Genomic DNA, 16,915 nt, shown 5'->3' on the forward strand with positions numbered 1-16,915 from the left:
TAATATTTTTACTTACATTGTATCTGTAATAAACATATACTTTGGAACAAATTTCCTTTATTCTCTGGATATCAATGACAGAATCTACTATAAATAACCCACACATTTATAAATATAGTGAAAAGCTGAAGCCCCAGAACAGATTCCTATGGGACACCATTTGTCACATCCTGCAATTTCAAGTACCTATGCATTATTCCTACTCTCTTTTTCCTACCAACAAAACAATTCCTTACTCAAGCTATGAGGTTCCTTCAATTCCATGCATTCTCATTTATGTTAAAAGTCTCTTATGCAGGGGCAAGAGAGAAGGGACAGAGAGGGGAAGGGGTGAGCGAGTTGGAGAAGAGGGAGAAATACAGGAATGGAAATATGCTTCAAAGTGGAAGAGCTTTCCCATAGGGAACATACTACCGGGTGTGATGACGGTGGACAGCATTTCCGATGTCATCACACCAGATTTGAATTATACGCTATGCGGATGGGGTCAAAAGTCGGAAATCTGTCCATGATATGTAAATGTGAATTATAGTAATTAAGGTAATTAAGTAATGACCCAATTGAGTGCCATAACACGCTCTGAAGGCAATAATATGCCCTCACATCACACCATGTGGGGAATACGTTTTTTCATGGGTCAGCTTGTGAGGTGGGTTTAAAATCTGCAGCTGAGACCAGAGTCTCAGCTTAGCAGTTCGTTCATCACTGACTGCAGGGAGTACTCATTTAAATGAGCAGACTATCTCTCTGTTGTCAACTGAGGTAGAGGCCTTTACTGTGCTGCTGAGTGCTCTGCTAACTGCTGGATTTTGTTCCTACCTATCTCCTAAGGATATAAAGTCTCTGAGACAAATAGGCATGATGGTCTCTGTGGGAGGAGGACGGCGAGAGGAAGTAGGGCATGGTGGGAGGTCCAGGATGCACTACAAGAAGGGTTCAGAATAGCGCCAGACCCAGGGGGTCAAGAGGCATTCAGAGACCCACAGTAGAGGTGCAGATGGTCTTATGCAGTCCCGACAGTAGAGATTCAGCTATCTGCAACTGAAATAACTCAATACAGGAGAGGACACAAGCTATCAAGAGCTTCTGTCACATCACTCTGTGACATGTTCGCAAGGGAGATCTCTTCCAACTGCACCCGAAGCCTGTTGCTTTGAAGGTGGCTGTCATGCTCAACTTCTCCGTGACAGGCTCCTACCAGGCAGCCTGTGGAGACCTCAGTGGCATCACATAACCTGCTGCACACCACTGCATAATGGTCTTCCTTCACTGATGCAATGTTCCAAAGGGCAGGGAATTACATCTCCTTCGCACAGGATGTCCAGAATCAACTGGATAGAGCCCGAGGATTCATGGCGATTGTAGGTTTCCCCAGGATGCAGAAAGCCATTGATTGTATGCACGCCGCATAAAGGCTCCTGCTGGACAGCCCTGCACCTTCATCAACAGAAAGGGCTTCCACTCGCTGAACATCCAGGTGGTCTGCAATCATCATCAGCCAATCATCCAGGTATATGCCAGGTACCCAGGCAGCAGCCACGGCTCCTACGTCCTTCGCAACTCACTGGTGCCAGATCTGTTCAGCAGCCCCGATTCTCTGGATGGATGGCTCATTGGTGACAAGGGGTATCCATTAAAGAGATGGCTATTGACGCCTGTGAGGGTGCCCAGAACAGAGGCAGCAAGGATGTACAATGAGAGCCACGCAAGCACCAGGGCCACAGTCGAGCAGACCATTGGTCTCCTAAGATGAGATTCAGATGCCTGGAAGATCTGGAGGGGCACTGAAGCACTCCCCCTCACGTGTATCCCTAATTGTCATGGTTTGCTGTGCATTCCATAACCAATCCAAAGAGGAGATGCCCTGCAGGATGACGGCATGCCAGATAGGGGCCAATGCTTAGAAGATGAGGCGATGATGGGGTCAGGGAACACAGTGATACTCATGTTGAAGGCCCTTGCCGTGGTCACATGGATAGCCATGACACCAGGGATGCCTTAATACCCCAGAGATTTCTATAGCCTGTGATGCCACTGGATCATAAATGCTTAGGGGCCATCTGGACGGTCCTTTGCTCATGTGTTATGAGCGCATCCTCCAGTCATCTCCACACTCAGTCCATTTCCCTACATGGACACACTATTCCTCCCGCCCACCCTCAAAATTTTCAATCTTCCCTCAACCTCCAGATACTACTGATACAGCCACAGCACATAATTAAAACTTCAGCATGAGGGTATGTGACATGTGTTTAATTACAGGCTTTAAAGGATTACTAACAAGAAATCAGCATCTTACCCATGTGCCCCTCTTTGTGGGCAATGTAGATATTTAGTTATGCGTTGACGGGTACTCCAGTGCAGTGCTCACCCATTGCTTGTGGCTGCACTGGAGAGGGGAGGCTGATCTGCCACTTCCCTTGCCCTGGATGACTTCAACGGTCGTCCTGTGAGAATGCGGCCTTGAGCGGCCTGCCACTTCAGAAGACTCCTGCTGAGACATATGAGATACTTCAGTTGCCATGGCAATACTCGAGGACTGTGTCGATGGCGGTGGACAAAGGAAGTGCTGCCCTCATCAGAAGTGCCGAGAGGAGCTTCCAGATGGACACAGTTGCTGCTCACCCGCCGTCACAAGGACTGCCTGGTTCTCCCTGTTAACCAATGAGGAATCAGCAGCTGGGTCCAAGCTTCCAGCTCCCCTGTCGCCCAGAGTCTGTGCCCTTGAGCTCAGAGCCAAGGCGATGGTGCACAGGTTGGGGCACATCCTGACGATTGAATGGGTCATTGCAGTGCACATGGCCTGGATAGAGCACGCAAATCCTCTGGTATATCCTCCAAATCATCACGCATCTCTCGCAGGACATCCACATTTGCAGCCTTACGAACCACTCCAGAGGCTCAATACGCGACTCAGAATCAGTCTCTGGATCAACCCAGACACTCCTCCGACAGCTCGAAGCCTGCTGAGCCAAATTCTCCGATAGCTGCACATACAAATGTGAAGTGCCCTCACCAGTGTGTACATGGCTCCTGAGCGACGCGCTAATCCCTGCCAAAGTGATCATGGGTTTGGAAGGTGCTGTCTAATGAGCCTTGGTGAGTTTTTGCAGTGCATCTTGTATATGGTACACACTGCTGCCAGTGTGTGTCAGTGGTGTAGGGAGTGAAGGTTTGTGGATGGAGTCAGTCAAGAGGGCTGTTTTGTCCTGGATGGTGTCAAACCTCGAGTGTTGTTGGAGCTGCACTCATCCACGCAAGTGGAGACTATTCCATCGCACTCCTGGCTTGTGCCTTGTAGATGGTGGACAGGCTTTGGGGAGTCAAGAGGTGAGTTACTCGCCACAGGATTCCTCACCTCTGACCTGCTCTTGTAGCCACAGTATTTATATGTCTAGTTTAGTTTCTGGTCAATGGCAACCCCCCCAAGATATTGATAGTGGGGGATTCAGCGATGGTAATGCCATTTAACGTCAAGGTGTGATGGTTAGATTCTCTCTTGTTAGAAATGGTCATTGTCTGGCACTTGGGTGGCATGAATGTTACTTGCCACTAGTCAGCCCAAGCCTCGATATTGTCCAGATCTTGCTGCATTTAGACATGGACTGCTTCAGTATCTGAGGAGTTGCGAATGGTGCTGAACCTTGGGCAATCATCAGCGAACATCCCCACTTCTGACCTTATGATGGAATGATGGTCATTGTTAAAGCAACTGAAGATGGTTGGGCCTAGGACACTACCCTGAGGAACTCCTGCAATGATGTCCTGGAACTAAGGTGATTGATCTCCAAGAACCACATGCATCTTCTTTTGTGTTAGGTATGACTCCAACCAGCTGAGAGTTATCCCCCTTCCCATTGACTCCAGTTTTGCTAGGGCTCCTTGATGCCACACTCGGTCAAATGCTGCCTTGAAGTCAAGGGCAGGCATTCTCACTTCACCTCTGGAGTTCAGCTCTTTTGTCCATTTAGAACCAAGTCTGTAATGAGGTCAGGAGCTGAACTTAATTGTGGCAGAGGCAGGGAGGCGGCAGGGTTCCGGTACATCACCATCCCATCTAATTACATGCCTTTCTAGCCGTCAAGCCCACCATCAGAGAGAGCAGGTGATTCTGCCCATTTTGTCTAATTCTGGACACATTTTAGGAAGGATGTGAAGGCTTTGGAAAGAATACAATGAGATTTATTAGAATGTTTCTAAGAATGAGCCATTACCAGAAGGCACTGATTTAAAATGATTGGCAGAAGAGTCAGGGGTGACATGATTCTACACAATTTGTTATGATTTGGAATGTACTGTCTGGTGGGATGGCAGAAACAGATTCAACTGTAGTCTTCAAAATGGAATTGGATAAATACTTTCAGGGGAAAAGGTTTCAGGAATGTGTGGACAGACCAGAGGAGTGGCACTAACTGACTGCTCTTCAAAACAGCCAGTGCAAACTCAATAGACAAAACGTCCTCATTCTGCCCTGTACTATTTTATGATTCTGTGAAGTGGGGCAATGGTAGCTGCAACCGCTGGCTCCTGAATTACAACTAGCAGAAACATGGCTTTTCTAACAGCCAGTGGCGAGCTTGCAGACAGAAAAAGCCCTGTAATACATGCTCCAGGATAAGGAATGCTATGGGGATCTCAGTTAGCCGGAAATGACGTAAGTAACAGGTCTGCACAGATTTTATGCTACACAGTGCTACCTATATTGGGAGAAGAATCACTTTGCTTCCTATCAATAGCTATAACGCAGCCCCAAAATCCTCACTAGATGGTGTATTTCTGTCTTTTTCTTGACAACAGCACAAAAGTTTCTCCAAACAACTCCTCCAGCACAACAGAAAAATTATTTACCTGTGACACTGTCATCTCCATATTGCTTTGCCCGCCACATAGCCAGATATCTCCAAAATAAACATCTTTTAGAACAATTCTGTCCACCCCTTTGACATATTTCTGCTCTGCAATAACCAAAAATGGACCACCTGGGCCAACAGGATCAAGGGAAACTGTCCAGACACCAGTGACACCAAGTGCTAGACCTGAAAAATAAAAGAGAAATACAACTGAAGAGCCAGTACTAATTGGAGCAGTGTACACACAATATAACATGAGCCTCCCATTATATTTAATACCCACCAAAATGAAATCCCTTGTAGGTAAGAAACTCAGGAAGATAACAACAACTTGCATTTATATAGCACCTTTAACATAGCAAAATATCCCAAGGCACTTCACAGGAGCATTATCAAACAACTTTTGACACCAAGCCACAAAGAAATATTAGGACAGATTACCAAAAGCCAGGTCAAATAGGGAGGTTTTAAGGAACGTTTTAAATGAACGAGAGCTAGAGAGGGAGAGGTGTAGGGAGGGAATTCCAGAGCTTAGAGCGCAGGCAGTTGAAGGCACAGCCTCCAAGGGTGGAATGATTAAAATCAGGGATGAGCAAGGGGCATAGTGGAGGAGAGCAACAATCAGAAAGTTGTAGGGATGGAGGGGGAGGGGCAAGGCCAAGGAGGGATTTGAAAACAAGATGAGAACTTGAATTCAAGACATTGCTGGACTGGGAGCCAATCTAGGTCAGCAAGCACAGGCATGATGATAGGTGAACCAACTTGGTGCCAGTCAGGATTTGAGCATCAGAGCTTGGGATGTGTTCAAGTTTATGGAGGACGGAAGATGAAGGCCAGCCAGGAAACCAATGGAATAGTCAAGTCTAATGATAACAAAGGCAGAATGAGAGTTTCAGAAAATGAGCTGATAGAGGGGCAGATTTGGGTGACATTACAGAGGTGAAAATAAGCAGCGCTGGTGACACAGCAGATGTGTGGTCGGAGGCTCTTCTCAAAGTCAAGTACAATACCATGAATGTGAACAGCTGGTTCAGCATCCAGCAGTGACTAGAGAAAGGGACAGAAGTATTGACTCAGCAAGAACCAAAGACGTTGCTTCGGTCTCCCTAATATACAAGTGGAGGAAATTTCTGCTCACTCAGTACTATCAGACAAGCAGCATGGCAAGTTAGAGACAGGGGAGGATTCGAGAAGTGTGTTGGTGAGGTAGAGCTGGGTGTCGCCAGAGTACATGTGGAACCTGAAGTTGTGTTTTTGGATGAAGCCAATGAGGAGTAGCATGCGGAAGCCAAGGACAGTTCCTTGCTATTGGACTCCAGAGGTAATGATGTGGGAGGAAGAAAGAAAACCATTTCAGGTGACTCTCTGGCTATGATTAGATGGAAAGAATTGCAGTTGCAGCCAGTCGACGACAGAGAAGAGGTGCTGGAGGAGGATGGTATGATCAACCATGTCAAAGACCGCAAACAGGTTGAAAAGACTGAGGATTAAAGCTTACCAACTGTACAGTCACTGTGGCAAGGGTGGAAACCTGATTAAAAGGATCAAAACAATGTTGCAGGAAGGATGGGCATTGTACTAAAGGAGCCCCAGGACAAGGAGCAGCCATAGAAGCCCTGGAGGAGTGGTAATGGGCTGGGCACGTGGTGATAGGTATAGCCAGGCTTCATTAAGGGGCAGGGGGGTGGGAGGGAGGGGGAGTGGCATTATCACCTGTCAAGGCTATGATGTCGGTGCAATCATCCTGAATAAGTTCTTTAATGGTAAGGGCATTTTTCTCAGACAGACATTGTGAAGGGAGATGCAGACAGGAGTGGTAAAAGTTGATTCACTGGCAGAACCCACAGTGTGAACAGTGAGTGGGATGGGAAGGGGGTAGCAAAGATTAGTCCTCAGCTGGAGCACTGCACGGGAAGGTTGGTGGGTGAGTAGGATGGAGCAGTTGGAGTTGCTGTCCATATGGAGGCAGTGACAGTGTCTCAATGGGCAATACAGAGGATAGTTGTAGACTTATCTCAGATAGTCAAACTTGGGACAGCAGGAAGGTCAAAGACTCCTGAAGAATTGAAGTACACATTTGGCAAGGCAGGATGGGAGAAATGAAAGGAGCCTTGGGGACTGGACAGAGGGGTCCCTGAGAGGTAAAGGGAAAGGCTCTTCAGCATTGGGTACTGCTTGTAGTCCCAGCATTGGCTCCCGGTGGCGTTCCTGGGACTTCAGAGCTGCCAGCCAATTAGATTGGCTGGCCTCTCTCTAAGGTGGGACTTCCTCCCAAGAAAGGGGCAAAGTTTCGCCTTAAAGCAATCAACACTGTTTCCAGCCTTAAGTTGTTGCAGGACAGCCATCGGGATCATGGGCGGGATCATGGGCGGGCTCCCCACCCAACTTTTTAGTCGGGAGGGCGGGGACCATGGTGCCCGTAAAATCCAACCCTGGGAAAAAAAAGTTGGAGAGAGGACACTTCGGTGGGGACAGGAGAGGGTGTTAGAGAGGAAAAGGTGGCAATGGATAGCCAAAGATAGATTTACCCAGCAAAAGAGCTCCCTCATGAGCTGCCAGCTCAGGAGCCATTTTAAACCATGATAGCCAGCCCACCAATGTGGCCACTCATCATATACTGCCTAGAAAATATCATCATTCTGGGCACAGCATTCCCTATTGTCCTGGAAATGCCCCATTGTCCAGAGAACAGCCCCGATACTCCCCATTGCCCTGGGCACAGCATGGGTATTCCCATCCAGCTGGGTTTATAGCATCACAGCTTCTCTCTCTTTATTCCCCCACCACCCTATCACACCCCCACTCCCCGCCCCCCACCAAAACTTGTGTTTGCTCTACAGCTTTTCTCTGTTTCTTTCATAGTTCTATTGTAATTTCTATCTATCTATCCTCTTCTCAGCAGATCTTTTCTGGTTCTCTTCCTTCCTTCTCTATTTATTACAATAGTCTTTGTGAGCTGGGTGAAGCTCAATCCTTTGGTGGGGGCTGAAGAAGTGAGTTCCTAATTCTGCAGGCTGGAGATGAGGGTGTGTATTCTGGTGACCAGTGGAAGTGAGGGTAATACAGCAGGACTGAGGGGGCAGGAAGGCAGGGGATGCTTAGAGTTCCAATGCCCCACAGGCTTGAAATCTTTTTTCCACTCTCATTCTTGCAGCCACGAGTTCTACTGCCCACATCTTCGTGTCTGTGTGTAGTAGCATACGGCACTTGCATGCCCATAGATATTTTCTTCTACCAGCTTCTCATATTCTCTGTGCAAAGAACTTTATTGTCCAAACACTGGCTGTTCACCCAATGCTCCTAATGCCAGTCCCAAATGTGTCTGCACATTGTTTCGTTGGATTGATTCAATATTCAATTGTCATTTAATCTCACCTGCATATTACTGACCTTCCTTTTTCTTCCCAACCCACTTTCCCCGCTTCTGTGCTTACTTAAAACCTGTTACATTCCTAACTTTTGCCCATTCTGTTAAAGGTCATCAACTTGAAATGTTGATTCTGTTTCTCTCCACATATGCTGCCAGATCTGCTGTGTTTCCAGCAATTTGAGTTTATTTCAGATTTCCAGTATCCATTATATTTTTTTTTGAAAAGAGAGACATGTTGCTGAAGCATTTTGTCTTGCACTCATCAGGGCAACACAAGAATGCCAAATCTCAAACAATCACACCAGTTTATACTACAGGAGAAAAGTGTGCTGACTGATTGGCTAATCGACACTGACTGGCCAAGGGATTGCCATGGAGAAAAAAAGGGAACACAGGCTGTGTTGCAAGGTTTGAACATATTCCTTTTGCTTGCAGAGAACAGGTCCCTGTGTCTGAATGTATGTCACTTCTAGCAAGGGTAAATGAACCACATTATGAGCTTGACTGATTTCAGTTCTTCTTATACAGTCACTTAGGATCGAGGATTACTTGCTTCCACTCTGGTTTGATGCATGATCTGCAGATTCTGCAACATATGGGGCAGGTGGTGCCTGAAGGGTTGGGTAGATGAGCTGTTGAGGTTTGTGCACTCTCTCTGCATGTTCCTGACGAGGCCTCTCGATGTGTTCGGCACCTTCCCAAATGAACCTTCTCCACTTTGGTCAGTCAGATTCAGTGGGAATGTTTGACTTCTTCAGGGATGTTTTGAGGACATCCCTAAAGTGTTTCATGCTGGGAGTCTCCCGCTGAAACTGAGTTCCAAATAGAGCAGTTGCTTCGGAAGTCTTAACAACATGAAACTTAACAACTCAGAGCAAACGTCCTGTCCAGCAAAGCTGTTTTGAGTGATTAGCACCCCGATGCTGGGCAAGTTGACTTGGGAGAGGGCGCTGCTGTTGGACCACGCTTCTTACTATCGGATTGGGAAGATCTTACGAAGGCATCGCTGGTGATACTTCTCCAGTGCTTTGAACTGCCTGCTGTAGGCTGTCCAAGTCTCTGAAGGATATTAGGAGCATGGGAATCACTGCTGCTCAGTAATCCATGACCTTAGTCCCGGGATTGAGATCCTGGTCTTCAAATACTCTTTTCCTCACTCAGTCGAAGGCTGGGCTGCCAAATTGGAGGCGATGAAGAATTTTGTCTGCCTTCATCAAGAGGGGGCTCCCAAGATACAGAAACATTATCCACAATTTCTGGAATCTTGCCGTGAGCTTAATCAATGGAGGGAGGTTTCATTGTGGGAGCAGGTTGGAAGAGGGTCTTCTTGTTTCCTGACATTAAGTGAAAGACCTATTTTCTTGTATGCTTCATGAAGGAGTCAACAATGGCCTGGAGCTCAGTTCCTGAGTGAGTGCACACACAAGTGTCATCTGCACACTGGAGCTGAAGTGATTTTAGTTTTAGATTTCAATCCCACAGGCGGCTTAAATTGAAAAGTTTCCTGTCTGTTCTGTAGATTATCTCCACACCTGTGGGTAATTTGCTGGAGGTGAAGTATTGCAGTGAGGAAAAGGAGAAGTGAATTGGTGAATTGACACAGCCTTGTTTAAACCCAGTTTTCACTGAGATAGGGTCTGTGATGGTTCCGATGGCAAGGACCACAGTTTGCATGTCACTGTGGAGTAGGCAGAGGATGGTGACAAATCTCTGTGGGCAGCCAAATTTGAGGAGGGTGCTCCATAAACCATAAACAGGGTCAAAGGATTTTGTGAAGTTGAAAAAGGCCATGTACAGTAGTTACTGCTGTTCCTTGCGCTTCTCTTGAATTTTCCACACACTGAAGAACATGTCTGTGGTGCTTCTCGATGTGTGAAAACCACACTGTAATGCTAGAAGGAGTTCCTCGGCAACTGGGAGGAGGCAGTTGAGGAGGATCCTTGCAATGATCTTCTCTGTGATGGACAACAGGGTGACTCCTCTATATTTACCACAATCAGACTTTCTCCCTTCTTGAATATAGTCACAATCACAGCGTCCCCAAGATCCCCTGGCATGCACTCATCTTACCAGATAAGGGATATGAGTTTGTGCAGCATACCAGGACCTTCCCTACTCCTTTCTTGCCTATCAAACCCTTCCAGAGATTCGTGTTCTTCCCAATTCTGGTGCTTAAATCTCCGAAGAGAATCAGTTTGTCGCCTGTTGGGACTCAGGCTAGGGATTGCTCAAAGTCAGAGTAGAATCCTGCTTTGGTCTCATCTGTTGCCTTAAATGCAGGAGCATATGCGCCGATGACAGTGGCATTCCTCATTAATGTGAGCTGGGTAATGTGAGGTGCTCGCTTATCCCACAGGAAGAGTCGCTGAGGCACTGGACAAGTTCACTTTTGATGGTGAAGCCCACCCCATGGAGGCATTGTTCCTCTTCTGGAAAGCCCTTCCAGAAAAAGGTGCACCCTCTGCCTTGTTCCTTCAGTTGACCTTCTCCTGTATGTCGTGTCTCACTTAGAGCGGCAATGTCAATGTCAAGGCACCCAAGTTCCAGAGCTATGATGGCAGTGCAACGCTCAGGTCTGACACTGTTGGGGTTGTCCATGAGGGTCCTGACAATCCAGGTTCCAAACTTCATGTTGACAAGTGGAGGATGCCTGTGTGTGGTTTTTTTTTTAAACGTGGGACGGTCGCTGCACTCCACCATGCAGTCTCAGCAGAGCGAGGCTTTGATCTAATGGCAAGGGGTTTCTGAGAGTTGTTAATGACATTCTTGCATTTGTCCTAATAAGTGCAAGGTGAAAAGCTTCAGCAACATGCCTCTCTTTTGAGTAATATTCAAGTTCTGTACTATGAAGCAATTATTTTGCTTTTGCTTCAATGTTAATTCTTCTGTTTCTTATTTTCTGAAAACTCAGATGAACTTTGATATAATAAGCAGAAAATATTACATATTTCAGAATAATTAACTGTCACAAAATTTCACAGAATCACAGAATTTTAACATAGGAGGCCATTCGACCCATCGTGCCTGCACCAGCCCTCTAAATGAGCATTAAGACCTAGTGCCATTGCCCTGCCTTTTCCTTGTACCCCTGCAATTGTTTCTATCAAATAATCATCTAATGCCCTCTTGAATGCCTCAATTGAACCTGCCTCCACCATACTTCCAGGCAGTGCATTCCAGACCTGAACCACTCGTCATGTGAAAAAGTTTTTTCTCACGTCACATTTGTTTCTTTAGCAAATCACTTTAAATCTGTGCCCTCTCATTCTTGATCCTTTACAAATGGGAACAGCTTCTCCCTATGTACTCTGTCCAGCCCCCTCATGATTTTGAACATCTCTATCAAATCTCCTCTTAGCCTTTTTCTCTCCCAAGGAGAACAGTCCCAACCTTTCCAATCTATCCTCATAGCTGAAGTTTTTCATCCCTGGAACCATTCTTATAAACCTCTTCTGCACTCTCTCCAATGTGTTCACATCCTTCCTAGTGTGGCGCCCAGAACTGCACACAATACTCCAGCTGAGGTCTAACGAGTGTCTTATATAAATTCAGCATAACCTCCTTGCTCTTGTATTCTATGCCCCTATTAATAAAGCCCGGGATACTATATGCTTTATTAACTGCTCTCTCCACTTGTCCTGCCACTTTCAATGACTTATGCACATATACGCCCATATTCTGTTCCTGCACCCCCTTAAAATTTCACCCCTTATTTTATATTGTCGGCCATGTTCTTCCTACCATAAGGCATCACCTCACACATCTCCGCATTGAACTTTATCTTCCACCTATCTGCCACTCCACCAACTTGTCTATGTCCTTTTGAAGTTCTACACTGTCCTCCTTATAGTTTACAACACTCCCAAGCTTCGTATCATCTGCAAACTTTCAAATTGTCCCTTGCACACCAATACCGACCCTTGGGGAACTCCACTACAAACCATCCTCCAGCCGGAAAAATATCCATTGACTATTACTCTCTGCTTCCTATTTTTCAGCCAATTTTGTATCCACGTTGCTACTGTCCCTTTCATTCCATGAGCAATAATTTTTCTCATAAGTCTGTTGTTTGGCACCGGATCAAACGCCTTTTGAAAGTCCGTGTACACCAGCAACAGCATTGACCTTTTCCATTACCTCTTCAAAAACTTCTAGCAAATTAGTTGCACGTGATTTTGCCTTTAGAAATCCATGCTGGCTCTTCCTTATCAACCCATATTTTTCCATGTGACTATTAATTCTATCCTGAATAACTGTTTCTAAAATCTTGCCCACCACTGAAGTTAAACTGACCGATCTGTAATTGCTGGGCTTATCCTTACAAGCTTTTTTGAACAAGGGCATAATGTTTGCAATTCTCCAGTCCTCTGGCACTTCCTGAGTCTATGGAAGACTGAAAAATTATGGCCAGTGCCCCTACAATTTCTACTCTCACTTCCTTCAATATCCCTGGATGCATCTTGTCTGGTCCTGGTGCCTTGTCAACTTTAAGTACCGGCGGTCTATTCAACACATTCTTTTATCAATTTTGAACCCTTCTCGTGACAGAGTTTCCTTGTTTGTCATCATGGCCCAGGGGGGGCATCTATCTCCTTGGTAAAGACAGATGCAAAGTATTCATTTAATACCTCAGCCATGGCCTCTTCGTCCATGTGTAAATTCCCTTTTAGGTCCCTAATCGGCCCTGCTCCTCCTTTTACTATTTATATGCCAATAGAAGACTTCACAACAAGTAATTTAAGGAGACATTAGGATCAATACCTTGGTTACAGAGAGTTTTAAAGGCAGAGGAGTTTAGGGAAGGAATTCCAGAGTTTAGAAACTAGCAACTGAAGGCATGGTCGCCAATGGTGGACAGCTGGCAATGATGTTTATTGTCTGACTATCAGAAGGAGAAGTATATCAGAGGGATGTGTCAGCTAATCACTGCAAGGAGGATTTTTGTCAAAACCTTGGGAAAGAGGAGTTTACTGCTCAGCTTAAACACATAACATGCCATTTGCCTTGTAATGGTCTTTCCTACCTACATTCTCTGCTTTTGGGAGTCTATGTAACTTCATCCCTCTATCTCTTCCTTCCTGCCAGGATGCTTCTCTGAAGAAAAGTCATATGGATTCGAAACATTAATTTTGTTTCTCTTTCCACAGAAGCTGCTGGACCTGCTGAGTTTTTCCAGCATTTTCTCTTTTAATTTCAGATTCCAGCATCTGCAGTATTTTGCTTTTATCACAGAAATAAGAAGCCTGGGTGGAATGTTTGATGGACAGACACCCAGATATCTAATAGAGAGATCTAAAAGAGCACCCCCTCATTATCCAATTAGAGAAAAGTCAATTTCACAGTCCTGCACTTCTACCTCTTTCTCATCATCCACCATCACTAATACCTCTTTTTGTTCCCCTTCCCTGACAAAGTACTTTTTAAGTATATTTACAAGACACACCCTCTACTTCTTTCTTCTATCTGGAGTATTTATTAAATAATTTACTTCATAATTTCTTTTCATCCTGTAAGACCCACTAAATCTTGCATTTAATGAATCACCTAGTACTGGTAACAAAACTAGTACATTCTCTCCAGAAACAAAACTGAGTTTTAGCTTTCTTATCTGCTTTCACTTTCATCACTTGCTGTGATATCTTTAAGTGTTCCCTAGCCAACTCACATGCTCTGAAATTTTTTACGTAATCCAGGAGAATAATTTCTGAATTTTGACCCACCAATTTCTTCATGAATCAATTTCAGTGGTCCTTTTACCTCATGACCATAAACTAGTTCAAAAGGGCTAAAACCAGTCGATGCATCAGAAGCGTCTCTAATAGCAAAAAACAAAAATGGAATTCCTGTATCCCAATCCTGTGCATAATCCTGACAGTATGCTCTTATCATAGTTTTTAAAGTTTGATACCATCTTTCCAAAGCTCCTTGTGATTCTGGATGATAAGCTGTTGATTTAAGCTGTTTTATCCTCAAGCTGTTCATTACTTCCCTAAACAGCTGTGACATGAAATTTGACCCTTGATCTGATTGTATTTCCTTAGGTAAACCATATTTTGTAAAAAAATGTAATTAACTCCTCCACAATCTCTTAGTTGTAATATTTCTTAAAGGTATTGTTTTAGGAAACCTAGTAGACACATCCATTAGTGTTTGTAAATGCTGATTTCCACTTTTAGTCTGAGGGAGGAGTCCTACACAATCATGACTCTGGTAAAAGGTTCTTCAAATGCTGGTATTGATGTTAAAGGCGCCGGCTTAATCACTGTTTGTGGTTTTCCTGTTATTTGACATGTATAACAGGTTCTACAGAATTTGACTACATCCCTATGCAATCCTGGCCAAACAAAAATACCTCTGTATCTTTCCCTATGTTTTCCTAATTCCTAAATGTTCCCCCATTGCAATTTCATGAGCAATCCTCAGAATCTCATTTCTATACCCTAATGGGATAACAATCTGACGCACCTCCCTCCAGCTTTCATTTGCTGAGACATGTTCTGACATCCACTTTCTCATCAAAATACCTTCTTGAAGATAACAACATACTGGAATACATTTTGCTTCTGTTCCTGAATATGCTTTCTGATATAATGTTTTAATTGCAAATCATTTTTCTCTAATTCTACTAACCTCTTTGAGTTAAACACTTCAGCTGAATTGCCCTGCATTCCTTCCTCCTGAACAATGTTATCAAACGCAGTGTTAGCTAATTGGATTTCGGCACCTTTTTCTTGCCTTTGAACTGCCTGCTTATCCCATTTTGTCTTGTTCTTCCCTATGAGCCTTTGGTCTCATTACAACACAATCAGGAAACAATCCAGGATGTTCCTTCTGTAACACCTCCATTGAAAACATTTCTACAGGCTGCTCAACTGCCATAAACATCACTCACATTTGTGATCCAGCTACATCATTACCCAGAATAAACTGAACCCCTGCAAAGGGCAATTTTTCCACCACTCCAACTATAATTTCATCTGTCTTCCATTTGCTCTTTAAATTTACCTTCCACAATAGAATAGATTTAGCATCTCCATGAACCCCACTTATTATTTCCTGCTCCTGCAATACTCCCTTTGAACAACAAATATCACTATCCCACAACATTAAAGATTGACTAGCCTGTGTCTCTTAAAATTTTAACATCTTTACCTACTCCACCCTGTACACATGGAAAGACTTTCTCATCACACACAAAGTCTTTAAACATTTCTGTAACCTGCTCCTCTGAATTCGAGTAAACCGTGAACACATTCCCACTTCTTCACCTATCACTGATTCTCCCTGTTTCACCTGTACACAAGCCACTGGTTTCTCCTGAGCCTGAACCTCAGAACCCACAATACTTTTACTTTCAAAGCTTTTCAATACCCCAACAATTCCAACAGATTTTTCCTGCAATCTCCAACACACTGACGTTGTGTGTCCCACTTTATTACAATGAAAACACCTCAATTTTCAAATGTCACTTCTATCTTCAGCATCTTATTTCTTTTTCCAATTCTCCGCTACATTTTGTGCATTCAGCTTGTTTTGTGTTCTGACTCTTAACATTTACCACAACCTCCTTTATCACTTTAAATTCAATATATTTGGATATGCAGCAAGCTCTAGCCTTGGATGCCCTTCCTTTCCTCCTTGTGGGAATGTCTTCACTAAAACTGTTCCCTGGTTGAAGGCCTCCCATTGTTCAGTTACCATTTTGGCTGCCAATCTTCACTTCCAATTAACCTGGACCAGATCCCATTTCAACTCTCTCAAGTTAGCCCTTCTCCAGTTGATTCTTTTCACACGCGATTTATCCTGATCCTTTTCCATAACTATCCCAAACCTGATGATTATGTAATCACTGTGTCACAAATACTCCCCCACTCAAACATGTCCCACTTGCCCCACGTAATTCCTCAGAATTAGACATCACATCGTTTCCTTCATCATTCGGCTGGAAACACATTAGTCAAGAAAGTTCTCTTGTACATATTTCAGGAATTGCACCTGCCGTTGTCCTTTACACCATTACCATCCCAGTCTCTATTGGGATAACAAGTCCTCCACTATCACTACTCTATACAGTCTGGGTCCTGGCTACAGGTGCGTTCCCAGGGACCTGTCTCCTGTCAGCCCCAACTCTCTATTTCCTGTTGCCTCTGCAGGCATTCTCGGTCTCTCTCATTCTTCCTCTCTCTGTCTCTGTCCAGTTAACATCCATGGGCATTCTCATTTGCTTCTGAGCTGAAATGATTGCAGCATCTATCTTTATGTCTGATTCTAATGTGCGATTCTGGATAGGGATTATACAATCAGACACAACTCCCTACCTTCATTCACTGCTGTCACCTGCTGAGTAACGATGCTGTCCTCTCTCCAGACGGTCACATTGATTATTGCTCCCACTGCACCATATCCCCAGACAACAGCTCGAACAGGTTCTTTCTGTAACACCATGTGACTGGCATAGTAAGATCCAAATCGAAAGGCAGGCTCTGAAAGAGAAATTAGACCTCGAGATTTTACCCAGCTGGGCCATCATCACCCTCATTTCATTTTAGATTCAATGGGAGACGGTCACTTACCGGTACAAAGCCCGAGCGCCGGCCACAACAGCGCAGCCCCGAGACACAAACACCAGAAACCAGGACGCGCCATTACGGTCCAACGGTCACTAGTCCCACCCCTAAGTCACACGGCCCGTCCC

At 44.8% G+C, this 16,915-nt stretch overlaps 1 protein-coding gene across 1 annotated transcript in view; it reads right to left on the bottom strand.

The window, feature by feature from the left end:
• siae (sialic acid acetylesterase) overlaps positions 1-16,915 on the bottom strand; it is a 58,807-nt gene extending 41,892 nt beyond the window's left edge. Inside the window, exons 1-3 of the mRNA XM_078530662.1 lie at positions 16,794-16,915; positions 16,539-16,703; positions 4,849-5,036 (exon numbers count right to left, since the gene is read on the bottom strand). Coding sequence (XP_078386788.1) covers positions 4,849-5,036; positions 16,539-16,703; positions 16,794-16,866 — 426 coding nt within the window. The 5' untranslated portion in view covers positions 16,867-16,915. The remainder of the gene's footprint in view (positions 1-4,848; positions 5,037-16,538; positions 16,704-16,793) is intronic.

The sequence above is a fragment of the Cetorhinus maximus genome, chromosome 2, assembly GCF_964194155.1.
Source record: "Cetorhinus maximus chromosome 2, sCetMax3.hap1.1, whole genome shotgun sequence".
NCBI lineage: Eukaryota > Metazoa > Chordata > Chondrichthyes > Lamniformes > Cetorhinidae > Cetorhinus > Cetorhinus maximus.